The sequence below is a fragment of the Grampus griseus genome (genome assembly GCF_964374135.1).
Source record: "Grampus griseus genome assembly, chromosome: 4".
NCBI lineage: Eukaryota > Metazoa > Chordata > Mammalia > Artiodactyla > Delphinidae > Grampus > Grampus griseus.
In genome coordinates this window covers 39,852,060-39,871,200 of record NC_138997.1, presented here as the reverse complement: position 1 = coordinate 39,871,200, position 19,141 = coordinate 39,852,060, and the positions used below count along the sequence as shown (strand labels likewise).

At 36.0% G+C, this 19,141-nt stretch overlaps 1 protein-coding gene across 2 annotated transcripts in view; it reads left to right on the top strand.

The window, feature by feature from the left end:
* Positions 1-18,769, top strand: part of COPS4 (COP9 signalosome subunit 4) — a 35,537-nt gene extending 16,768 nt beyond the window's left edge. Inside the window, exons 5-10 of one of the 2 annotated variants that reach the window (XM_082652953.1) lie at positions 404-557; positions 718-868; positions 6,179-6,349; positions 11,077-11,192; positions 13,380-13,464; positions 18,267-18,769. In XM_082652953.1, the coding sequence (XP_082509079.1) occupies positions 404-557; positions 718-868; positions 6,179-6,349; positions 11,077-11,192; positions 13,380-13,464; positions 18,267-18,400 (811 nt within the window). In that variant the 3' untranslated portion in view covers positions 18,401-18,769. The remainder of the gene's footprint in view (positions 1-403; positions 558-717; positions 869-6,178; positions 6,350-11,076; positions 11,193-13,379; positions 13,465-18,266) is intronic. The other variant, XM_082652954.1, reaches the window with a different exon arrangement.
* The last annotated feature ends 372 nt before the right edge of the window (positions 18,770-19,141 follow it).

Genomic DNA, 19,141 nt, shown 5'->3' with positions numbered 1-19,141 from the left:
GTAGGTAAAGAGGATATGCATTTTTAAAGCATTCAAAGGATGTTTGGAGAGCATACTGCCAAATTGTTTTCCAGGATGGCTGTACATGTTCATAGTTTCCCTGGTAGTATATGATATGTCCCTGAACTGAGCTTTTTTTTTTTTTTTAAGATCTTTGATTTGTGAGATTATCTGAGGATTAGAAGAAGCTAAAATAAAATGAACAATGATAAAAATAATAAAAATTCAATAAATCTTATTCTGGAAATATGTTTTAGCTTGTCTACGTAATATACTGCAATAAAAGTATGATTCCCTTATATTAACAGAATATATATAAGGAAAAAATAATGTATTTCCTACCACTCCCAAAATTTTCTTGATGAAATATTTAGTTATTCTGTGTCTTTCTGTTATACCCTAGACAGTACAATGTAGATTATAAACTGGAGACATACCTGAAGATTGCTAGGCTATATCTGGAGGATGATGATCCAGTCCAGGCAGAGGCTTACATAAATCGGGCATCATTGCTTCAGAATGAATCAACCAATGAACAGTTACAGATACATTATAAGGTAACAGATGAGCTAATTTGGAAAATTAATTTTGTATTGGAGAATCCTTCAGTAATAAGGTGCTCCAGAATATCTGATAAATACTGTTATATAATAGAAATTTTCTTTTGCTTTTTATTTTTAATTTTTCTCCCTAATTGAAACATTTTCCCTCGTATAGGTCTGCTATGCACGTGTTCTTGATTATAGAAGAAAATTCATTGAAGCTGCACAAAGGTACAACGAGCTCTCTTACAAGACAATAGTGCACGAAAGTGAAAGACTAGAGGCCTTAAAACATGCTCTGCACTGTACCATCTTAGCATCAGCAGGTAAATATGTCATTTACACTTTAATGAACAGTAAGTTATCTTTGCTTAATAATTTCAGGTTCATTACTATTTGAGGATTTAGCAAGGAGCTATTCTTTAAGAGGATGTCTTGTTAATAAAATTATGATAAATTTAAACAGTTAAAAACAGCGCATTGCTAACTTAAGACATTTTAAAATATGCATTTATCAGCCTGTCAGGTATTAGGAGTAGCTAAGAGGTAATCTGAAGTTTAGTTCTCCTAAAATATCACTGAAAAAATGGATATTAAATTGAGAATTAGACAAAGGGAAATGAAAATTAAAATCTAGAAATGAGTGCTGTGATAATGTACTGCTTTGGGGTTTTTTTTTTTTATATTCAAGCCTCAGTTTTAGACCTGGTGCTTATCTTTTTCTTCCATAAATATAAATAATAAACTATTCTGTATTCTTTTTTACTAAACTGTAACATGTAAATCATTCAACTTATAAAGCAGGAAAGGGCATTGAGAGGAAATGCTGATAATTCTAAGCCATGGCTTGCTTTTCTAAATCATTTTAGAATGTCTATTTTTTTTTTTGTGGTACTCGGGCCTCTCACTGTTGTGGCCTCTCCCGTTGTGGAGCACAGGCTCCGGACGCGCAGGCTCAGCGGCCATGGCTTACGGGCCCAGCCGCTTCGCGGCATGTGGAATCTTCCCGGACCGGGGCACGAACCCGTGTCCCCTGCATCAGTAGGCGGACTCTCAACCACTGCGCCACCAGGGAAGCCCAGAATGTCTATTTTTGAACTGTGTTTAGTTGAGAGCCTAATGACATGTTCAGCCAGCCTCACACAGATATGTAGTTGGAAAAAGGAGGCATGTTTAGTGATTTTTTCAGATAATCGTGGGTATTCATCTTTGATACTATAACTTGACAAGTAGTGTAGTTCTTATGGGTTAATTGGAATGTGGCATCTGAAACCATATCAGTGAACATTTTGCACTCTATAATGTCAAAATCTTGGTCTGTCTTCAACATTGATGGATCTTTTACCCATGTAAGATTTTGTACCATCATGTATTTGTTGTTTGGAAAATGTTGGTTTGCTGATTTATGCAGAGCTTCCAAATATTGATGTACTTTATTATCCAATATCCAATGTATTACCACTGATCTCATCAGAAAAACCTTTAAGTATTGGAAGGTTGTCAGCTTCATAGTGGCAGATAGAAGTTTTCAGAAATTTTAATTTTTTTCTTTAAAACTCAAATTTTATCAAGGGCAGCAAATGCTGTTGATTGGTGGTAACAGGCTCACTTTGTTCATTTTTAAGAAAATGTCTGCCAAATACCTAAGTCTGGAAACCATAATTTGTCAGTTGTTATTTTAAGTGAATGTGTTTCATGAAAGAGAGACTAGTTCAGCTTGCACTGTTTCCTTGGGACAACCATTATACTTTGGTTTATAGCAAAAGTTCTGTAAGTACATTTCGCATTTCGTCACACAAAATATTAAAAAGGTATGTTCTCAAGTGTCAAGATTTAATGAAAATAATTTTTTACTGCGGCTAGGACATTCTTAAGTGAAACTATCTCTTTTGACTGTTGAGTGTGTGGCATAATATAGTTTGTTGCCAGTGCCACTGCCTTGATTTGTGCTATGGTGCCAGTAGTCTTTGCCACCATTGCTTTTGCACCAGCAGTGCAAATGTCAACTCAATGAAGAAGGCACAGGATGTCTTTGTTATTCTAAATTTAGTGTCAACCACTGATCCCTTGAAAAGGTCATGGGGACCGCCTTTGAGAATCGCTGCTTCAGGGTTTCATTTTTTACCTTCATGCTTCCTCCTAGTCATGATCTCTAACCCTTGCCCCCCAAGAGTAATCACTAGTATAGATTAGTTTCACCTACTTAAATTTACCTATAAATCCTAATCCAGTTGGAATTATTTTAGTGTAAGAAATGAGATAGGAAATTAACGTTTGTTTGTTTGTTTTTCTAAATGGCTAGTTATTTGACCTGGCATTCTTTATTGAATAATCCGTCTTTTTTTTCCCTGTTGATTTGAAGCACACTGTAGTAGATTTCTAGACATAGTATTCTGTTCCGTTAATTAGCCTGTCTATTTATGAATATACTTGTACTATGCTCTTCAAATTATTATAGCTTTATAGTGTTTTATTATCTTGCAGATCTACTTCCCCTTCATTACTCTTTTTCTAAACTTTCCTGGCTTTTTGTCATATTTGCTTTCTCTCTCACTCTAATGCACACACACACATATTTTTTGATGTATCATTTTAAAGTAAGTTGTAGGCCATCATGACACTGCCTCTTTATACATTATGTATCTCTGTAGAACAGGAACATTTTTCTACATAACTGCATCATCATCCCTAAAAAAATTAACAGTGATTCCACTGTAGAATTTAGCAGCTGGTTCATGTTATCACTGCCCCAGTTAGCTCAAGAATATCTTTTATACCTGCCTTTTTCCCCTTGAACAAGGAGCAACTTCATGTGTGGCATTTGGTGATTATGGCTCTTTAGTCTTTAGACTCTTTTAGTCTAGAGTAGTTTCCTTATTTTTCCTGCCAACTTTATTGTGATATAGTTGACATACAACACTGTATAGTTGCCTCACTTAAAAAAAGAAAAAATACTGACTTTGAAGTTGTTAGGTAAAATGTCCTTCATCCTAGATTTTTTGATACATATATATTGTTTTTTTATTCCTTAATCCCCTATATTTCCTGTAAAATGGAAGTTAGCCAGAGGTGAGATTAGATTCAGGTTATTTTTTTTCTAGCAAGAATACCTTATAATGATGCTGTGTACTTGCTGTTGAATCACGTCAGAGAGCGCACACTGTCAGGTTGGTCCCACTGTTAGTGATGCTGAGTTTGTTCATTTGATTAAGGTAGAAATTCCATTGTAAAGGTACATTGTCCTCTGTGTATTTTGTAAATAATTCATGGGGTGCTGCTTTGACACTACAAAAATCCTGTTCCCCAAATTCCTTTCACATATTCCTTTCCATAATTTAATATCTATTAATAATCTTTGCCTGGATCACTCATTATATGTGTAATATAAAATAAAAATGAAAAATGTTGATTTACTAATTCTTTTCTTCTGTATTTATTAGATAATATTCTTCAGGAGCTTTCCTTTTTTCTCCTTTTTTTTTTTCCCAAATATCACTGTGGATTTTTTCTTAGCTTATTTTTCTGCATGTATAATATACACACAGAAAACTGTACATATCAGAAGTGTACAATTTGATGAATTGTCACAAATGAATACCATCACGTAATCAACATCCAGAACAAGAAACAAAATATTACCAGCACCCTGAAATATTCTGTCCTGCTTTCTCCTAACCACTGGCCCCAACCCCTATCCCCCAAGAGCAATTGTTATTTTGCCCGCTTCTTGTATTTATATAAATGAAATCATATAGTATATATACTCTTGTCTTGCCTCTTTTGCTCAGCTTTATGAAATTTATCCACATTGTTACATTCAGTTTCTTCATTTTCATTGTTATGTGGTATCCCATTATGTGAATATACCACAATTTGTTTATCCTATTGCCTTCTTATTAGCTATTAGTAGTAGTACTGCTGTGAACATTCTTGTATATTTGACTCTGTTTTTTATTTATTCAGTGTGTCACAATAAATTATAGTTGTTATTCTTTTTGATGCTCAACTTGTCCCAAATATGACCAAATTATGTCTTTTTGACACAGCCCCATTAGTCTTTGAGTACTTGCCTGAAATGTATCAATAGCATAAAAAGATGCTTCAGGCTCCTTTTGTATTTTCCCTGTTTCAGACATGAAATCAGCTATTTTTTGAGGATCTCTAGTTCCTTTTAATGAGGATAGTGAGATCAGGTTACTAGATATGCTCATTGATGCTGGGTATCGTTGTCATTAGGCTCTTTCAGTATATAGAGCTAAAAATAAATTTAAAAAGAAAAAGTTTGTTCATATTATTTCCATTAGTTCAGTTTTTAATGTCATCAGTTGTCATGTATTTTTTCACCATTTAAAGGTCCTTGAAGGTATAAATTGAAACTATGAAAATCAAGTTTCCCATCTGAGAAATGTTTGTTCATCTTTTATAAATTTTTTATTATTAGGGGAAGAATGCATGTTCATTGTAGAAGTACAGATAAGCAAGAAGAAGAAAATAACAACTATAACTGGAACCACATGTAACATTTTGGCATATAGTTGGCTCTCCATATCCAGGGGTTCCTCATCCTCAGATTCAACCAACTGTGGATTGAAAATATTTTGGGAAAAAAAATTCTAGGAAGTTCCAAAAGGAAAACTTGAATTTGCCATGTGCCAGCAACGCTTTACATAGCATTTACATAGATAGATCATCTCTAGGTATTATACATAATCTAGAGATGATCTAAAATATAGGGGAGGATGTATGAAGGTAATGCAAAAACAATATCACTTTACATAAGTGACTTTTGCACCTGCAGATTTTGGTATTTATTGGGGGGGTGGTCTTGGAACCAATCCCCATTGGATACTGAGGGAATGATTGTATATCATAGTCTTCACAAATGAATATACAGTTAATCCTCATTATTCACAGATTCCACATTTGTGACTTTGCCTGCTTCCTAAAATTTATCACCCCCAAATCAGTACTCAAAGTATGATGCTTTCACAGTCATTTGCAGACATGTGCAGAGCAGCAAAAAATTTGAGTCTCCCTGTTTATGTTTCTAGCTGGGATCGAACAAGGCAATGCTCTACCTTGTTTCAGCTCTCATACTATAAACAAGTGTCCTTTTTGTGGTCTATTTAATACCACATTCTCCACATTTTCATGCATTTTGTTGGTGGTTTTGCTGTCTAAAATGGCCCCTAGCATAGTGCTGAAGTACTATCTTGTGTACTTATGTGTGGGAAGTCTGTGATGTGCCTTTTGGAGAAACGATGTGTGTTAAGTTAGGTAAGCTTAATTCAGGCATGAGTTATAGTGTAAGCCATGAATTCAATGTTACTGAATCAACAATACGTATTGAATGTGGTGCCTTTAAACAGAAATACACAAAACAAGGTTACATATTGACCAGCTGAAAAAAATGTTGTGACCAGAGGCTCATGGAACCTAACCCCATATATCCCCTAGGAGCAGGAGTTGAGTATTCACTAATACAGTGTTGGCAGCAAATTTATAGAACATAACTACCAGAAATAACGAGAATCAGCCTGCATATTTTAGTAGGCAAAAATGGGGTCATAAAAAAGATTGCTTTTCATTGAAAAAACAGATTGTGAGAATATGTGATGCTCATTTGTTCCCCTTAGGACAGCAGCGTTCTCGGATGCTTGCTACTCTTTTTAAGGATGAAAGGTGCCAGCAACTTGCTGCTTATGGAATCCTCGAGAAAATGTACCTAGATAGGATCATCAGAGGAAATCAACTTCAAGAATTTGCTGCCATGCTGATGCCTCACCAGAAAGCAACTACAGCTGATGGTAATGATTACTTCTTATAAGTATGTGGTAGTAAATATTGAGGTCACACTAGTAGAACATATGTTAAATTTGAAGCATCTTGATATCTTTCTGTAATATTTTTATGTAACACTTGATAAAATAAGTATTGACTGAAGATGAATATTATACACAGATATGAGTTTGAAGTATAAGAGTAGCTCTATTGGAAAGCATTTCATGGAATAAAGCATTTTTTGGAAACTCTAAGAGCAGAAGAATTATAGGCTAGGCTTATAGTGCCTGGTTTTTTAAAGACTCAAACCATTTGATAAGTACCTTAATTAATCTTAAACATCAATTTGTAACAGAGCATAATTATCCAGTCCTATTTTAGAGCAAAATTTGGCACAATAGCTTGCCCAAGGTTACTGAGGGGAAAGTGTTTCCAATAAGAATAGAACTTGGTGTCATGTTTCCTAGGTATTTGCTTAAGTCAGACTGCCTTTGCTGGGAAAGAATTTTGTAATAGATGCTTGTTCATAACATCAATTATTTTATGTATGTTTATCTACAGAGGTTTTTAAGTAGCTTATAATAGTAACACACATGATAATAAAAATATAGATGTAGGCCACCAGAAACATGGAAAAGGTCAAGACAAACGTGCAGAGCTGTCAGACTCATTGCCTTGGATTCACTGTCATCCCATATTGAAGAGAATCTAGCTGTAAAGAATTATTTATGTAAGATTTGGCTGAAAGGTATATACCTCACCAGTCTTACTGCCCTGAGTTACAGATTATTGAAGCAATTATATTGACCTATAGAATTTCTTTTATTTAATTGTACTTTAAGAAACAAATCAATTGATTATTATCTTTCTGTCTAAAGGAGATATTTATTCTATAGGATATTCTTTATGCAGATCCTCAGAAAAATTCCTTTTCAGTCTTAGGATTAGTTGTGATTCTCCAGAGCAATTGATTTTTATCTTATTTAAACACTGTGAGTTGATAAACTGGTTGGTTTTCTTAATTTTTTTTAAAAAATGTATTTATTTATTTTTATTTTCTGCTGCATTGTGTCTTCGTTGCTGCGCTTGGGCTTTCTCTAGTTGCAGTGAGCGGGGCCTACTCTTTGTTGCGGTTTGTGAGCTTCTCATTGCGGTGGCTTCTCTTGTTGCGGAGCATGGGCTCTAGGCACACGGGCTTCAGTAGTTGTGGCATGTGGGCTCAGTAGTTGTGGCCTGTGGGCTCTAGAGTGCAGGCTCAGTAGTTGTGGCTCACAGGCTCTAGAGCACAGGCTCAGTAGTTGTGGCGCACGGGCTTAGTTGCTCCATGGCATGTGGGATCTTCCCGGACCAGGGCTCCAACCGTGTCCCCTGCATTGGCAGGCGGATTCTTAACCACTGTGCCGCCAGGGAAGTCCCAGCTTTCTTAATTTGATGGGCTGCTAGAAAGTTTAAAAAATTAAACTTGTAGCCCACGTGTAATGTGTGTGTTTTGATTGTTGTTATTCTTTTTCTTTTTAACTTTAAAATTTTCTTGTCTTCTGTGTATTCTGAGCAGCTTTAAATAAATTCTTTTGCAAGAAGATACCTGACAAACAAAAGCTAGATAAATAAGAAAGAGTTTCTAGAATTGATGTAGTTGAGCTTCACATTTGACTTTGAGCATTCTGGCCATGAAAAAAAAAAAGATAACATCAGATAGTTCTTTTCTCAAATGAGGGCTATTCACTAGGATCTCAGAGAATGCAAATGATTTTCAAATTTCTCATAGGAGACTATGTATCAATATATAGGACAGGCATTTTGTCTTCTTCCTCTTCCATTTTAGACTTTATTGCCTTCCTTATTTATCTTTCTTGGACATCTTTGTTTATTGTCATTACAACCCTAAGGCTAGCAACCTTGAGACATAGTTTTGTTGTTGTTATTACAATTCAGTGGTTTCAGTATATTCTCAGAGTTTTACAATGTAACTACTAGTCTACTTTCTGCTCTAGAGATTTGCCTGTTCTGGACATTTCATATAAATGGAATCATACAATATATGATCTTTTGTGACTGGCTTCTTTCACTTAACGTGATGTTTTCAAGGTTCATCCATGTTGTAGTGTGCATCAGTACTTCATTCACTTTTATTGCCAAATAACATTCTGTTAACCACATTTTATTTCTTCATCAGTTAGTGGACATTTAGGTTATTTTCACTATTTGGCTATTAATAATACTGCTGTGAACATTTATGTAAAAGTTTTTGTGTGGACATAAGCTTTTAATTCTCTTGGATGTATATCTAGGAGTGGAAGTACTGGGTCATATGGTAACTCTATATTTAGTCTTTCGAGGAGCTGCCAGACTGTTTTCCAAAGTGGCTGCACCATTTTACATTCCTGCCAGCTGTGTGTGAGGGTTCCGTTTTCTCCATATTTTCTCCCACACTTGTTATATTATGTCTTTTTGATTTAGTCATCCTAGTGGGTATGAAATGTGGTATCTTATTGTGGTTTTGATTTGTATTTCCCTGGGGGCTAATGGTGTTAAGCACCTTTTCATATGCTTATTGACCACTTTTAAATTGGGTTATTTATGCTTTTATTATTGAATTGTAAGAATTCTTTATACATTCTAGATCTTATTATCAGATAAATGATTGGCAAATATTTTCTCCCATTCTGTGTGTTGTTTCTTCACTTTGTTGATGGTATCTTTTGAAACACAAAAGTTATTAATTTTGATGAAGTCCAATTTATGTTTTTTCTTTTGTGGCTTGTGCTTACAGTGTTGTATCTAAGAAACCATTGCCTAATCCAAGGTTATGAAAAGTTGTTCTATTTTCTTCTGTAAATTTTTTTTTTTTTTTTTTTTTTTTGGTACGCGGGACTCTCACTGTTGTGGCCTCTTCCATTGCGGAGCACAGGCTCCGGACGCGCAGGCTCAGCGGCCATGACTCACGGGCCCAGCCGCTCCGCGGCATGTGGGATCTTCCCGGACCGGGGCACAAACCCGCGTCCCCTGCATCAGCAGGCGGACTCTCAACCACTGCGCCACCAGGGAAGCCCCTCTTCTGTAAATTTTATAATTGTAGCTCTTACATTTAGGTCTTTGATTCATTTTGAGTTAATTTTTGTATATGGTGTAAAGTAGGGGTCCAACTTTATTATTTTGCATGTGAATATTCAGTTGTCCCAGCACCATTTGTTGGAAAGACTCTTATTTCCCCACTGAATTGCCTTGGCATCTTTGTTGACAATCAGTTGACTGTAAATGTGAGTTTATTTCTGGACTCTAAATTCTGTTCCATTATTCTGTATGCCTGTCCTCATGCCAGTACCACACTGTCTTGGTTGCTGTATCTTTGTAGTAAGTTTTTTTTTTTTTTAATTTTTAAGTTTTGGCTGCGTTGGGTCTCCGTTGCTGCACGCGGGCTTTCTCTTGTTGCAGCAAGCAGGGGCTACTCTTCATTGTGGCGCGCAGGCTTCTCATTGCGGTGGCTTCTCTTGTTGCAGAGCATGGGCTCTAGGTGCACAGGCTTCAGTAGTTGCAGCACGCGGGCTTCAGTAATTGTGGCATGTGGGCTCAGTAGTTGTGGCTTGCAGGCTCTAGAGCGCAGGCTCAGTAGTTGTGGCACACGGGCTTAGTTGCTCTGCGGCAGGTGGGATCTTCCTGGCCCAGGGATCGAACCCACGTCCTCTGCTTTGGCAGGCAGATTCTTAACCACTGTGCCACCAGAGAAGTCCCTTGTAGTAAGTTTTAAAATCAGAAAATTTGAGTCTTCCCACTTTGTTCTTTTTCAAAATTGTTTTGGCTTCTGTGGGTCCTTTGAATTTCCATATAGATTTTAAGATCAGCTTGTCAGTTTCTGCAAAGAAGCCAGTTGGGATTGCACTGAATTTGTAGATCAATTTGGAGAGTACTGCCATCTTAGCAATATTAAGTCTTCCATATTTTCCTGTTTATTTAGGTCTTTATATTGGAAAGTTGCTAAAAAAGTAGATCTTAAAAGTTGTCACAAGAAAAAAAATTGTAACTGTGTGAGGTGATGATGTTAATTAACTAAACTTATAGTGGTAATCAATTCACAATATATACATATATCAACTCACTATGTTGTACACCTTAAATAAATACAATGTTATATGTCAATTATATTTCAATAAAACTGGAAAGGAAAAAAAAAGAAGTGAGTGAGCCACACCTTCAGGATGGGGCCTGAGGTCCATAACTTTGTCATGCCCTGTATTATCTTACTTAAGGGAGGATCCTATGCCTGATATCTCATGAAGGGATCCTGCCTTCCAAACATTTCTCACGTTTGCCTCAGAGTAAAGTGCTTGTGAAGTGCCCAGGGGAATAGAGATATTTCCATTGAGCAGTATTTTTTGACTTATCAGGCTTACAAACAGCATGATTGTTTGCATGATTGTTTTGCTGCTGCTTGCTAATAAAAGTATGTGCTTATAGCAAGAAAAGAAAAGTTAGTGAAGTTGGTAGCTAGTCCGAGGAAGCAAAACCCCAAACCCAGAGGATTAAATCTGTTCAGTTAGTTAATAAATACTTGCCAATCATTTTCTAAATGTTATTTGTATTTAACTGCATATTATTCAAAATGTATTAAGGGATTTTGGTTACTTTTAAATTTTTGATAAGAATAAAGGCAATGATTATGAGTTAGTACATGCCTAGAAAATTTTTAACAAGATGCATCTTTTAAGAGTGTAAAACTAGTTTCAAAGTTATAACATTCTTATTTATATTTAAGGTTCTAGCATCTTGGACAGAGCTGTTATTGAACACAATTTATTGTCTGCAAGCAAATTATATAATAATATTACCTTTGAGGAACTTGGAGCCCTTTTAGAGATTCCTGCAGCTAAGGTATTTTCTTATTTCCAATACATAAAAGGAAGTTAAGAGACTAAATTATTGGCATAAAGAGAAAATAAAATATATACAGTTGGACCTCCATATCTGCGGATACAAAATTTGTGGATATTTTGGAGGAATATTTTGGAGGGCCAACTGTATTCATTGTACTACTACATTTTATATAAGGGTCTTGAGCATCCATGGATTTTGGTATTCATGGGGGCTACTGGAACCAATCCCCCATGGATACCAAGAGACGACTGTAATTGATAAATATTGGCAGTTGCAACAAAAATATACATTAAAAGCCTAAGGTAAATGGAAATAAATTATTTGAATGTCAAAATAGTACTGTAATGGAATTTTCTTTGATTTGGTTTTTTTTTTAAGTTGTATTTTATGGTAAAGTGACCTAGAATGGAAATCTTAAAGGGGTTTCAGGTTATGATACCCATTTTATAAGAATATCTTTGTTTAGTATCTGTTTAAATCCACTTCATAGTGGTTTCTGATTTTTAACTAACATTTGATCTATGCCTTAATTCTTTTTTCTGCCCTAGATTGACTCAAAGTTTAAAAAGTTCATCTCTTTGAGAGAATGACTATGGTAATACTCTGGGCTATTCTATTGTAACTTCTGTGCTTGATTTAACTTAAGAAGTTGACTGAGTTATTAGGGAGTTAATTTTATTCTTAATCATGGTAACGTTTGGTTGGCTATGTATAAATTCCCAAAAAGTACCGGTCGTATGTAGAGGGTATTTCACGTAACATCTATAAAACATTCTCTTAATTTTAAGTAACAGTAAAAGCAAGCAATCAACCTTACTTTTACCTAACTTGTACAACTTTTTTTTTTAACATCTTTATTGGAGTATAATTGCTTTATATTGTTGTGTTAGATTCTGCTGTATAACAAAGTGAATCAGCTATATGTATACATATATCCCCATATCTCCTCCCTCTTGCGTCTCCCTCCCACCCTCCCTATCCCACCCCTCTAGGTGGTCACAAAGCACCGAGCTGAACTCCCTGTGCTATGCGGCTGCTTCCCGCTAGCTATCTATTTTACATTTGGTAGTGTATATATGTACATGCCACTCTTTCACTTTGTCCCAGCTTACCCTTCCCCCTCCCTGTGTCCTCAAGTCCATTCTCTACGTCTGCATCATTATTCCTGTCCTGCCCCTAGGTTCTTCAGAACAATTTTTTTTTAGATTCCATATATATGTGTTAGCATACAGTATTTGTTTTTCTCTTTCTGACTGACTTCACTCTGTATGACAGACTCCAAGTCCATCCACCTCACTACAAAACTTGTAGAGCTTAGAGTCATGTAGTTATGGTCACATCCCCTTTTATCTGTTACTGAAATTTAAATTTAGTATTTTCTAATACAATTCCTTTACGTGTACACATTCAACACACAGTAAAGGACGTGGAACAATTTCGGAACCAAGGCTTCAGTTACCATTAAAAGGTGCTTTCTTCTTAGGCTTTGACGTATTGATCCCTTGCTGAGACTAAGGGAAGTGAATATATTTTTAACAATAAATGCTAGTCACAGTCTGTTCAAGAGTGATTTAGGGTTGATTGTGAAGATGGTCAGAGTTACTAAAATGACTGTCACAACCCAGTTTACTAAACAGACAGTAAACATGAAGTATTTCTTTAGGAATTAGGTAGAGGACCTTTTGCTCCCCTTTAATGGTCTTTTAAATCCTTTCGTTTCCCTTTTAAATTTGAACATTATTCCTCCTTTCAATATTTTCTTCAAAAATATTACTGTCTTAGAGAGTTTTGGGGGTGATAAATACTGTGAAAATTGAAATGAAATAAAATAAGAAAAGCTAGGGATTTTTTTGAGATGTGGATCCCAGTGAGAGGAAAAATTGTTAGTTTGATTTTGAGCAGAGAGAAAAGTTGGTTAGAAGGCTAGATTCTTGCTTAAAATCTTACAACAAGAAAAACAGATCCCAATTAACTTAAAATAATGGATTGTACCCAGAAAGAATTGGGGGGATATAACAGGCAGATTTACAGGATTTATTCTTATAATGATTGGCAGATGAACAAATACGTAAAGTTTAGTGACGGGTAGCTAAACCAAGAGCTTTCAGTTCTCTTGGTGAGAATATGTGAATAACTAGAAATGATAATTAAAGTGTCTAAGAATTTATTGTTTTTTTTAAACAGGCAGAAAAGATAGCATCGCAAATGATAACAGAAGGACGTATGAATGGATTTATTGATCAGATTGATGGAATAGTTCATTTTGAAAGTAAGAAGTTTTGCTTGTTTATATCATAATGAAATGGCAGTGAAGTGTTGTATATTTGTGATTAAAACATGTTGAGCAATTTCCTTTGACCCAGAATCTTACTACTGGAATGAGCTTATTTCCCAAAGAAATAATTTAAAATAATTTTTATGAACTTATATTCATGAATCTAATTAATGCAGCATTTTCTATGCCGTGGAAAAATTTGAAATTGGAATTGTTATGTTAGTTCACTCATTTACTCACCAAACATTTATTGACCACATACCGTGTATTGGGCATGTAGAAATGACAGTTGCATTTCCTGTTTAGCAGCTCACTAAACTGATGAAGACAGACAGGTAAGTAGATCTCTTGTCTTTCTCATTGTCTAATACTTCCTCAGCCCTTCTTCCCACCTCATTTATGCCCTGGACCTTACCCAGAACCATTCCACTTGTACAGTTTTAATTTGAAGTATCCCACTCTGACCATGACCTTTTCCCAGCCTTTCTAGTGGTCTTTCTCAGGTACTTCTACCTCACCTCTTCCTTGACTGCATTGGAGCCTCTGGTCTATTTGCTTTCACTTTCTTTCAGTCAGCTCAGCCCTTTTTTAACCTTTACTGTTCTTCCTATCCAGCTTAGATTTCATGATTCATCGTGAATCATGAAATCAGGATTTCAATCATTTTCATGATTCAGTTACTTCTTTTACAGATGCCCCAGAACACTTGCCTGCGAACTTTTTGTTCCTGCTGTCCAGCAAAACTTCACCTTGAATGAACCCATTCTCCATCTTTTCCATGCCTGTACTTAAGTAACTAACTAACGTTGCTGGAGAAGAGTCAGAGCACCAGACAGATTGATACCACTACAAAATTCAAGGTCCTGAATTCTCGACGCTGCCTGGGATTCTTGATACTTTTCTCTAGTCCACTTTTTCCCTACTCTGCAATGACTATTTCAAATTTCATTTTCCTAAACCTCTGACTTTTCTCCTCCTTCACTCTCTGTTCAATATAGATCTAATTCTGTCTTTTTCTTCTTCCGTGTTTTATGGGAGATGGTTTCTATCTCTCTCTCCAGTTCTTCCTCTTGTACTTTGGATCCCTTCTCTGAACTCTGCCACTCCCTGCTCCAAAAGAAATCTTTTTTAGGAACCTGAGCTTAGCAATTATTTTGTCTATTTTCATCCTTTTCTTCTCTGTTGGCTTCTTTTTATCAATATTTAAACATGGTCAGGTCTCTTCCATTTTAACAAAAATCCTTTTATCTTTCAGGCTTCATCCTGACTTTTCCACATATTGAATAGGGTTGATCACTCACTCCTTTTTGAGTGCCCCCGCCCCTTCTTGACTTCTGTCATCTCCTTCACCCTGTTCTCCTGTTTTTCCTCCTATTTCTCCAGGTATTCTTCCCAGTTGTCTTTGTAGATTCTATAGTGCTTTAAATTTAAATATTGGGGTTGCTTGGGACATACTCCTCGGCCTTTTTCTCCTCTACTGTTACCCTAGGTAATCTCACCTATTCCCATTGATTCAGTTACCATCTCTATGCAGACAGCGCTTAGATTTCTAGTGTAAATCTCCCTTCTGAGTCCCAGGTTCAGCGGCTCTAATTGATTAATAGGTGTTTCCCACCTGATTGCTTCGTGGGCTTCTCAGAATGAATATACCCAGAACTGAATTCACTATCTCCTCCACTGCCTGCCTCCCAAAACAGCCAGCCAGCCAGAAACTACACTGTTCGCTTTCTCCAGCATTCCTTATCCTTGACCCCTTCTCTTCTTCACTGCCCAGAATCCTTCGAATTTTACCTTGTAGTGTATCTGGAATCCATGTACTTTTCTTCATTTCTTACTGTCACCAGCCTGTTCTGAACCCCTGAAACCCCTTCTGGGCTTAAGAAATAGCCTTTTAGCTTTTTTTCTCACATCTACAATAGCTCCTTTCTAGTCCAGTTGCCCTAGTAGAGCCAGAGGGATTGTGATCTTTTAAAAATGTGAACAAACAGAAAAAAGAAATAAAAACCAAATTATTAAATGTGACTCTCTTCCTTGACATGCTGATGAATGGCTTCCCCATTGCTTGTAGAGTAAGATTCTACAAAGTCTCCAAAAGGTCCTGCATGATCCTTTATGGTTTTCTCTTTCCAATCCAGCTCACAGGACTTTTTGTTTTTTCCAGCATTGTAAATTCTTTCCCACTTGAAACATTCCAAAATAGTCATCCCTCTCCACAAGCAGCCTCTCCAGCCATCTTCTGTTTGTCCCCATGTCTTAGTTTGAACAATGTTAATCAATAATGATTTTCCTGACTTCCCAGGTTAGGTATGGCTTTAAGTCATACATGCTTGTCACCCTGAATTTCTGAATTTGTCTAAATATCTGTTTCTGTTAACCAAGCTCAGCTTCCTAGTGATAGATATTAAGTGTCTCTTGTTCTCCATGGTATATTCAACATCTTTTCCAGTGCCCTGCACGTTGTAAGTGGGAAATAAATAATTATTGAATGAGCAAACACAGTGTATGATGAAGAGTATAGCAGAAGCGTCACAAAGTAAACACAATTTAAATTAACGTATACCAACTTGATAGAATATGGGATATTTTACTTTCTAATTTTCTTAGATTTAAAAACTACAATGGTAAATCTGCTCATAATAAGAAGTAAAACATTACAAGGATGAATAAAGGAAGAGTCCGTAATGTCTTTCCACTTTCACCTGCATTCTTCTGATCCCAGCTGCCTGGCATAACTAATGTCAGTCTAAAGTCTCGTGTGCCTTTCTACATGCTTATATAGATAAGTAAAAACATGTAGAGATTTTTTAAAGTGGCATTATACTTTAAAGTACATAGTGTTCTATGAAGTGTTTTTTGTTTTTTGTTTGTTTGTTTGTTTGGGGGGTTTTTTGGCCACACTGCTTGGCACGTGGAACTTCCCCGACCAGGGATCTAGCCCATGCCCCCTGCAGTGGAAGCTCAGAGTCTTAGCCACTGGACCACCAGGGAAGTCCCAAAGTGGTTTTTTTTTTTTTTTTAAGTTAATGTACCGTGAATATATTTGCAAGTCACTAGATATAAATCTAATTTATTTGTTTTAATAGCTGCATAGTATTTCGTGGAGTTCAACTATTCACCTGTTGATGGACATTCAGGTGGTTTCCTTGTGCGTATCTTTATATACTGGGACACTTAGTTCTATAGAACAGAGTCTCAGAAGTTGCATACTTTGCATCAGAGGATATACATATTTTGATTCTTAATAGCTACTGCCAGTTTGCTTTCCAGAAAGGTGTAGCCATTTACACTTCCACCAATATAAGAGAATGAATCTTTAAGATCTGGATATTCTTCTTCTTTTTATCTTTTGCCAATTGTTGAGGGGAAAATACTCTGTTATTGTTTTATTGTGCATTTCCTTGGCACTAGTGAAGTTTAATATCTTTCCATTTATTGGCCATTAGTATTTCCTTTTCTGTGAATTCATGTTAGTTTTTCTTGTCTATTTCCTTCATTCCCCCTCCACACCTTTCCTATCTGTTACAGATATTTTTCTCTTTCTGTCAGTTGTGTTTCTGTAACGCAATGCATGCCATAAACACATTTAAAAGCTCTTTTGCAGCCAAATATGTCCATTTTTAATTTTATGGCTTTTGTGTTTTCTGTATTGATTAGGAAAGTCTCCCTCCCACCTAGAGGGGTGGGATAGGGAGGGTGGGAGGGAGACGCAAGAGGGAGGGGATATGGGGATATATGTATAGCTGATTCACTTTGTTATAAAGCAGAAACTAACACACCATTGTAAAGCAATTATACTCCAATAAAGATGTTAAAAAAAAAAGAAAGTCTCCCTCATTTTGGGATAAAATTAATATTTTCCTAAAATTTCTTCTAATATTTTATTTATTGTTTTATATTTAGAAATTTAATCTGTCTGCAGTTCATTTTTGTGTATAATTTTAAGGCATGGTCTAGTTATTTTTTTTAAGATGGATTGCCAATTATGCAAATATCTTTTATTAAATAAAATATCCTTTCTGATCTTTGGCGTATATTAGGTTCCACATATATGTTCGGATCTATTTCTGTACTCTATTTGGTTCCATTGATCTGTAACAATATTAGGTAATAAATTTATAGTAAATTTTACTGTTAATAAAGGAATACCTATTCCTCCACTACTATTTTTTAATTGAGTTGAAGTTCACATAACATGAAATTAATCATTTAAAAGTGAAAAATTCAGTAACATTTAGTATGTTTACAGTGTTATGCAACCACCATCTCTACCTAGTTCCAGAACATTTTCATCTTCCCAAAAGGAAATCCCATGCCCCTTAAGCAATTGCTCCTCATACCTCTCTCCCCAACCCCTGGCAACCAATTTCTATTCTGTCTCTATGGATTTACCTGTTCTGGATATTTGATATGAATGAAACCATACAATATGTGACCTTTTAGCTTCTTTCACTGATCGTAGTGTTTTCAAGTTTCACTTTCCCCAGTTGGTGGCAGTGTCTTACGAAGCAGTAGACATTGGTGAGGGAACAGGTGGCCTCAGTGAAGTTGTCTGTCTGACTGCTGCAGTTGAGGTGGTTTGGTTTTATTTTGTGTTTTTTGTTTTGTTTTGTTTATACTTTGTACCAGTGATTGGGGTACTTTTCTTAACTATTTTTTAATTAGCTTAATTTCATTAACTAAGATTTTTGGAGTAAACTTTTAAAAATCAATGTTACTGTATTTATCTTCTAACTCAACATTCACTGTGGTTGCAAAGGAGTAATTTCAACTTTGTACATTATTCCTTTTTTCTTTAGCACGAGAAGCCCTGCCAACATGGGACAAACAGATCCAATCGCTTTGTTTCCAAGTGAATAACCTTTTGGAGAAAATCAGTCAGACAGCACCAGAATGGACAGCACAAGCCATGGAAGCCCAGATGGCTCAGTGAATCCTTGCAGACCTTGTGTGCACATTACATCTTTTTCCATGTTGTACAGATTAATTTCACTATCTCTCAAAAGCATTTGCATCATGACCTTACATATTTCAATCCCTTTTATGCTGGATTCAATTTAAAGAAGACATTATTAGAGCAGGAAGTACAAGCATTTAAAAATATGTAGTTCCCATTTATTCAGGGTCTCTGTATCAGGCTAACTCAGATGTTTTGAAAGCTTTTTCTTTAAACAGAGTAAGTGAAGTATCTGTGGCTAAAAAGTTTGGGATTTGTGATAACTTTGTAGTTATGTAAAACTTAAGTGCTTTGTGCCTCTCCACATGTGGTTATCTAATAAATGGAGAAGTGAGCCAAATAAAAGTAGTACTTTGTTTTTAATTAGTGAACAGTGTTTTGTTCCTTTTTCCTTTCAATTAAGCAGACACTTATTTATACCATATGCAAGAAATGCAAAGATAAGCCAAAAAGCCTGTTCTCCAGGCATTCACAGAGTCACAGAGCTAAGAGTCAATATATGAAATACTTGTAGTTGTACCAAGTACTAGAGTACATAGGCAGGAGCTTTTCACTTAGCAGAGAGAGATCAGGGAAGACTCCTCAGGATTATTTCAGCCTTGCTTTATAGTGAAAACAGGGAAGAACTTTTAAAAAAGAGTTTGGGAGCTTCCTTGGTGGAGCAGTGGTTGAGAGTCCATCTGCCGATGCAGGGGATGCAGGTTCGTGCCCTGGTCT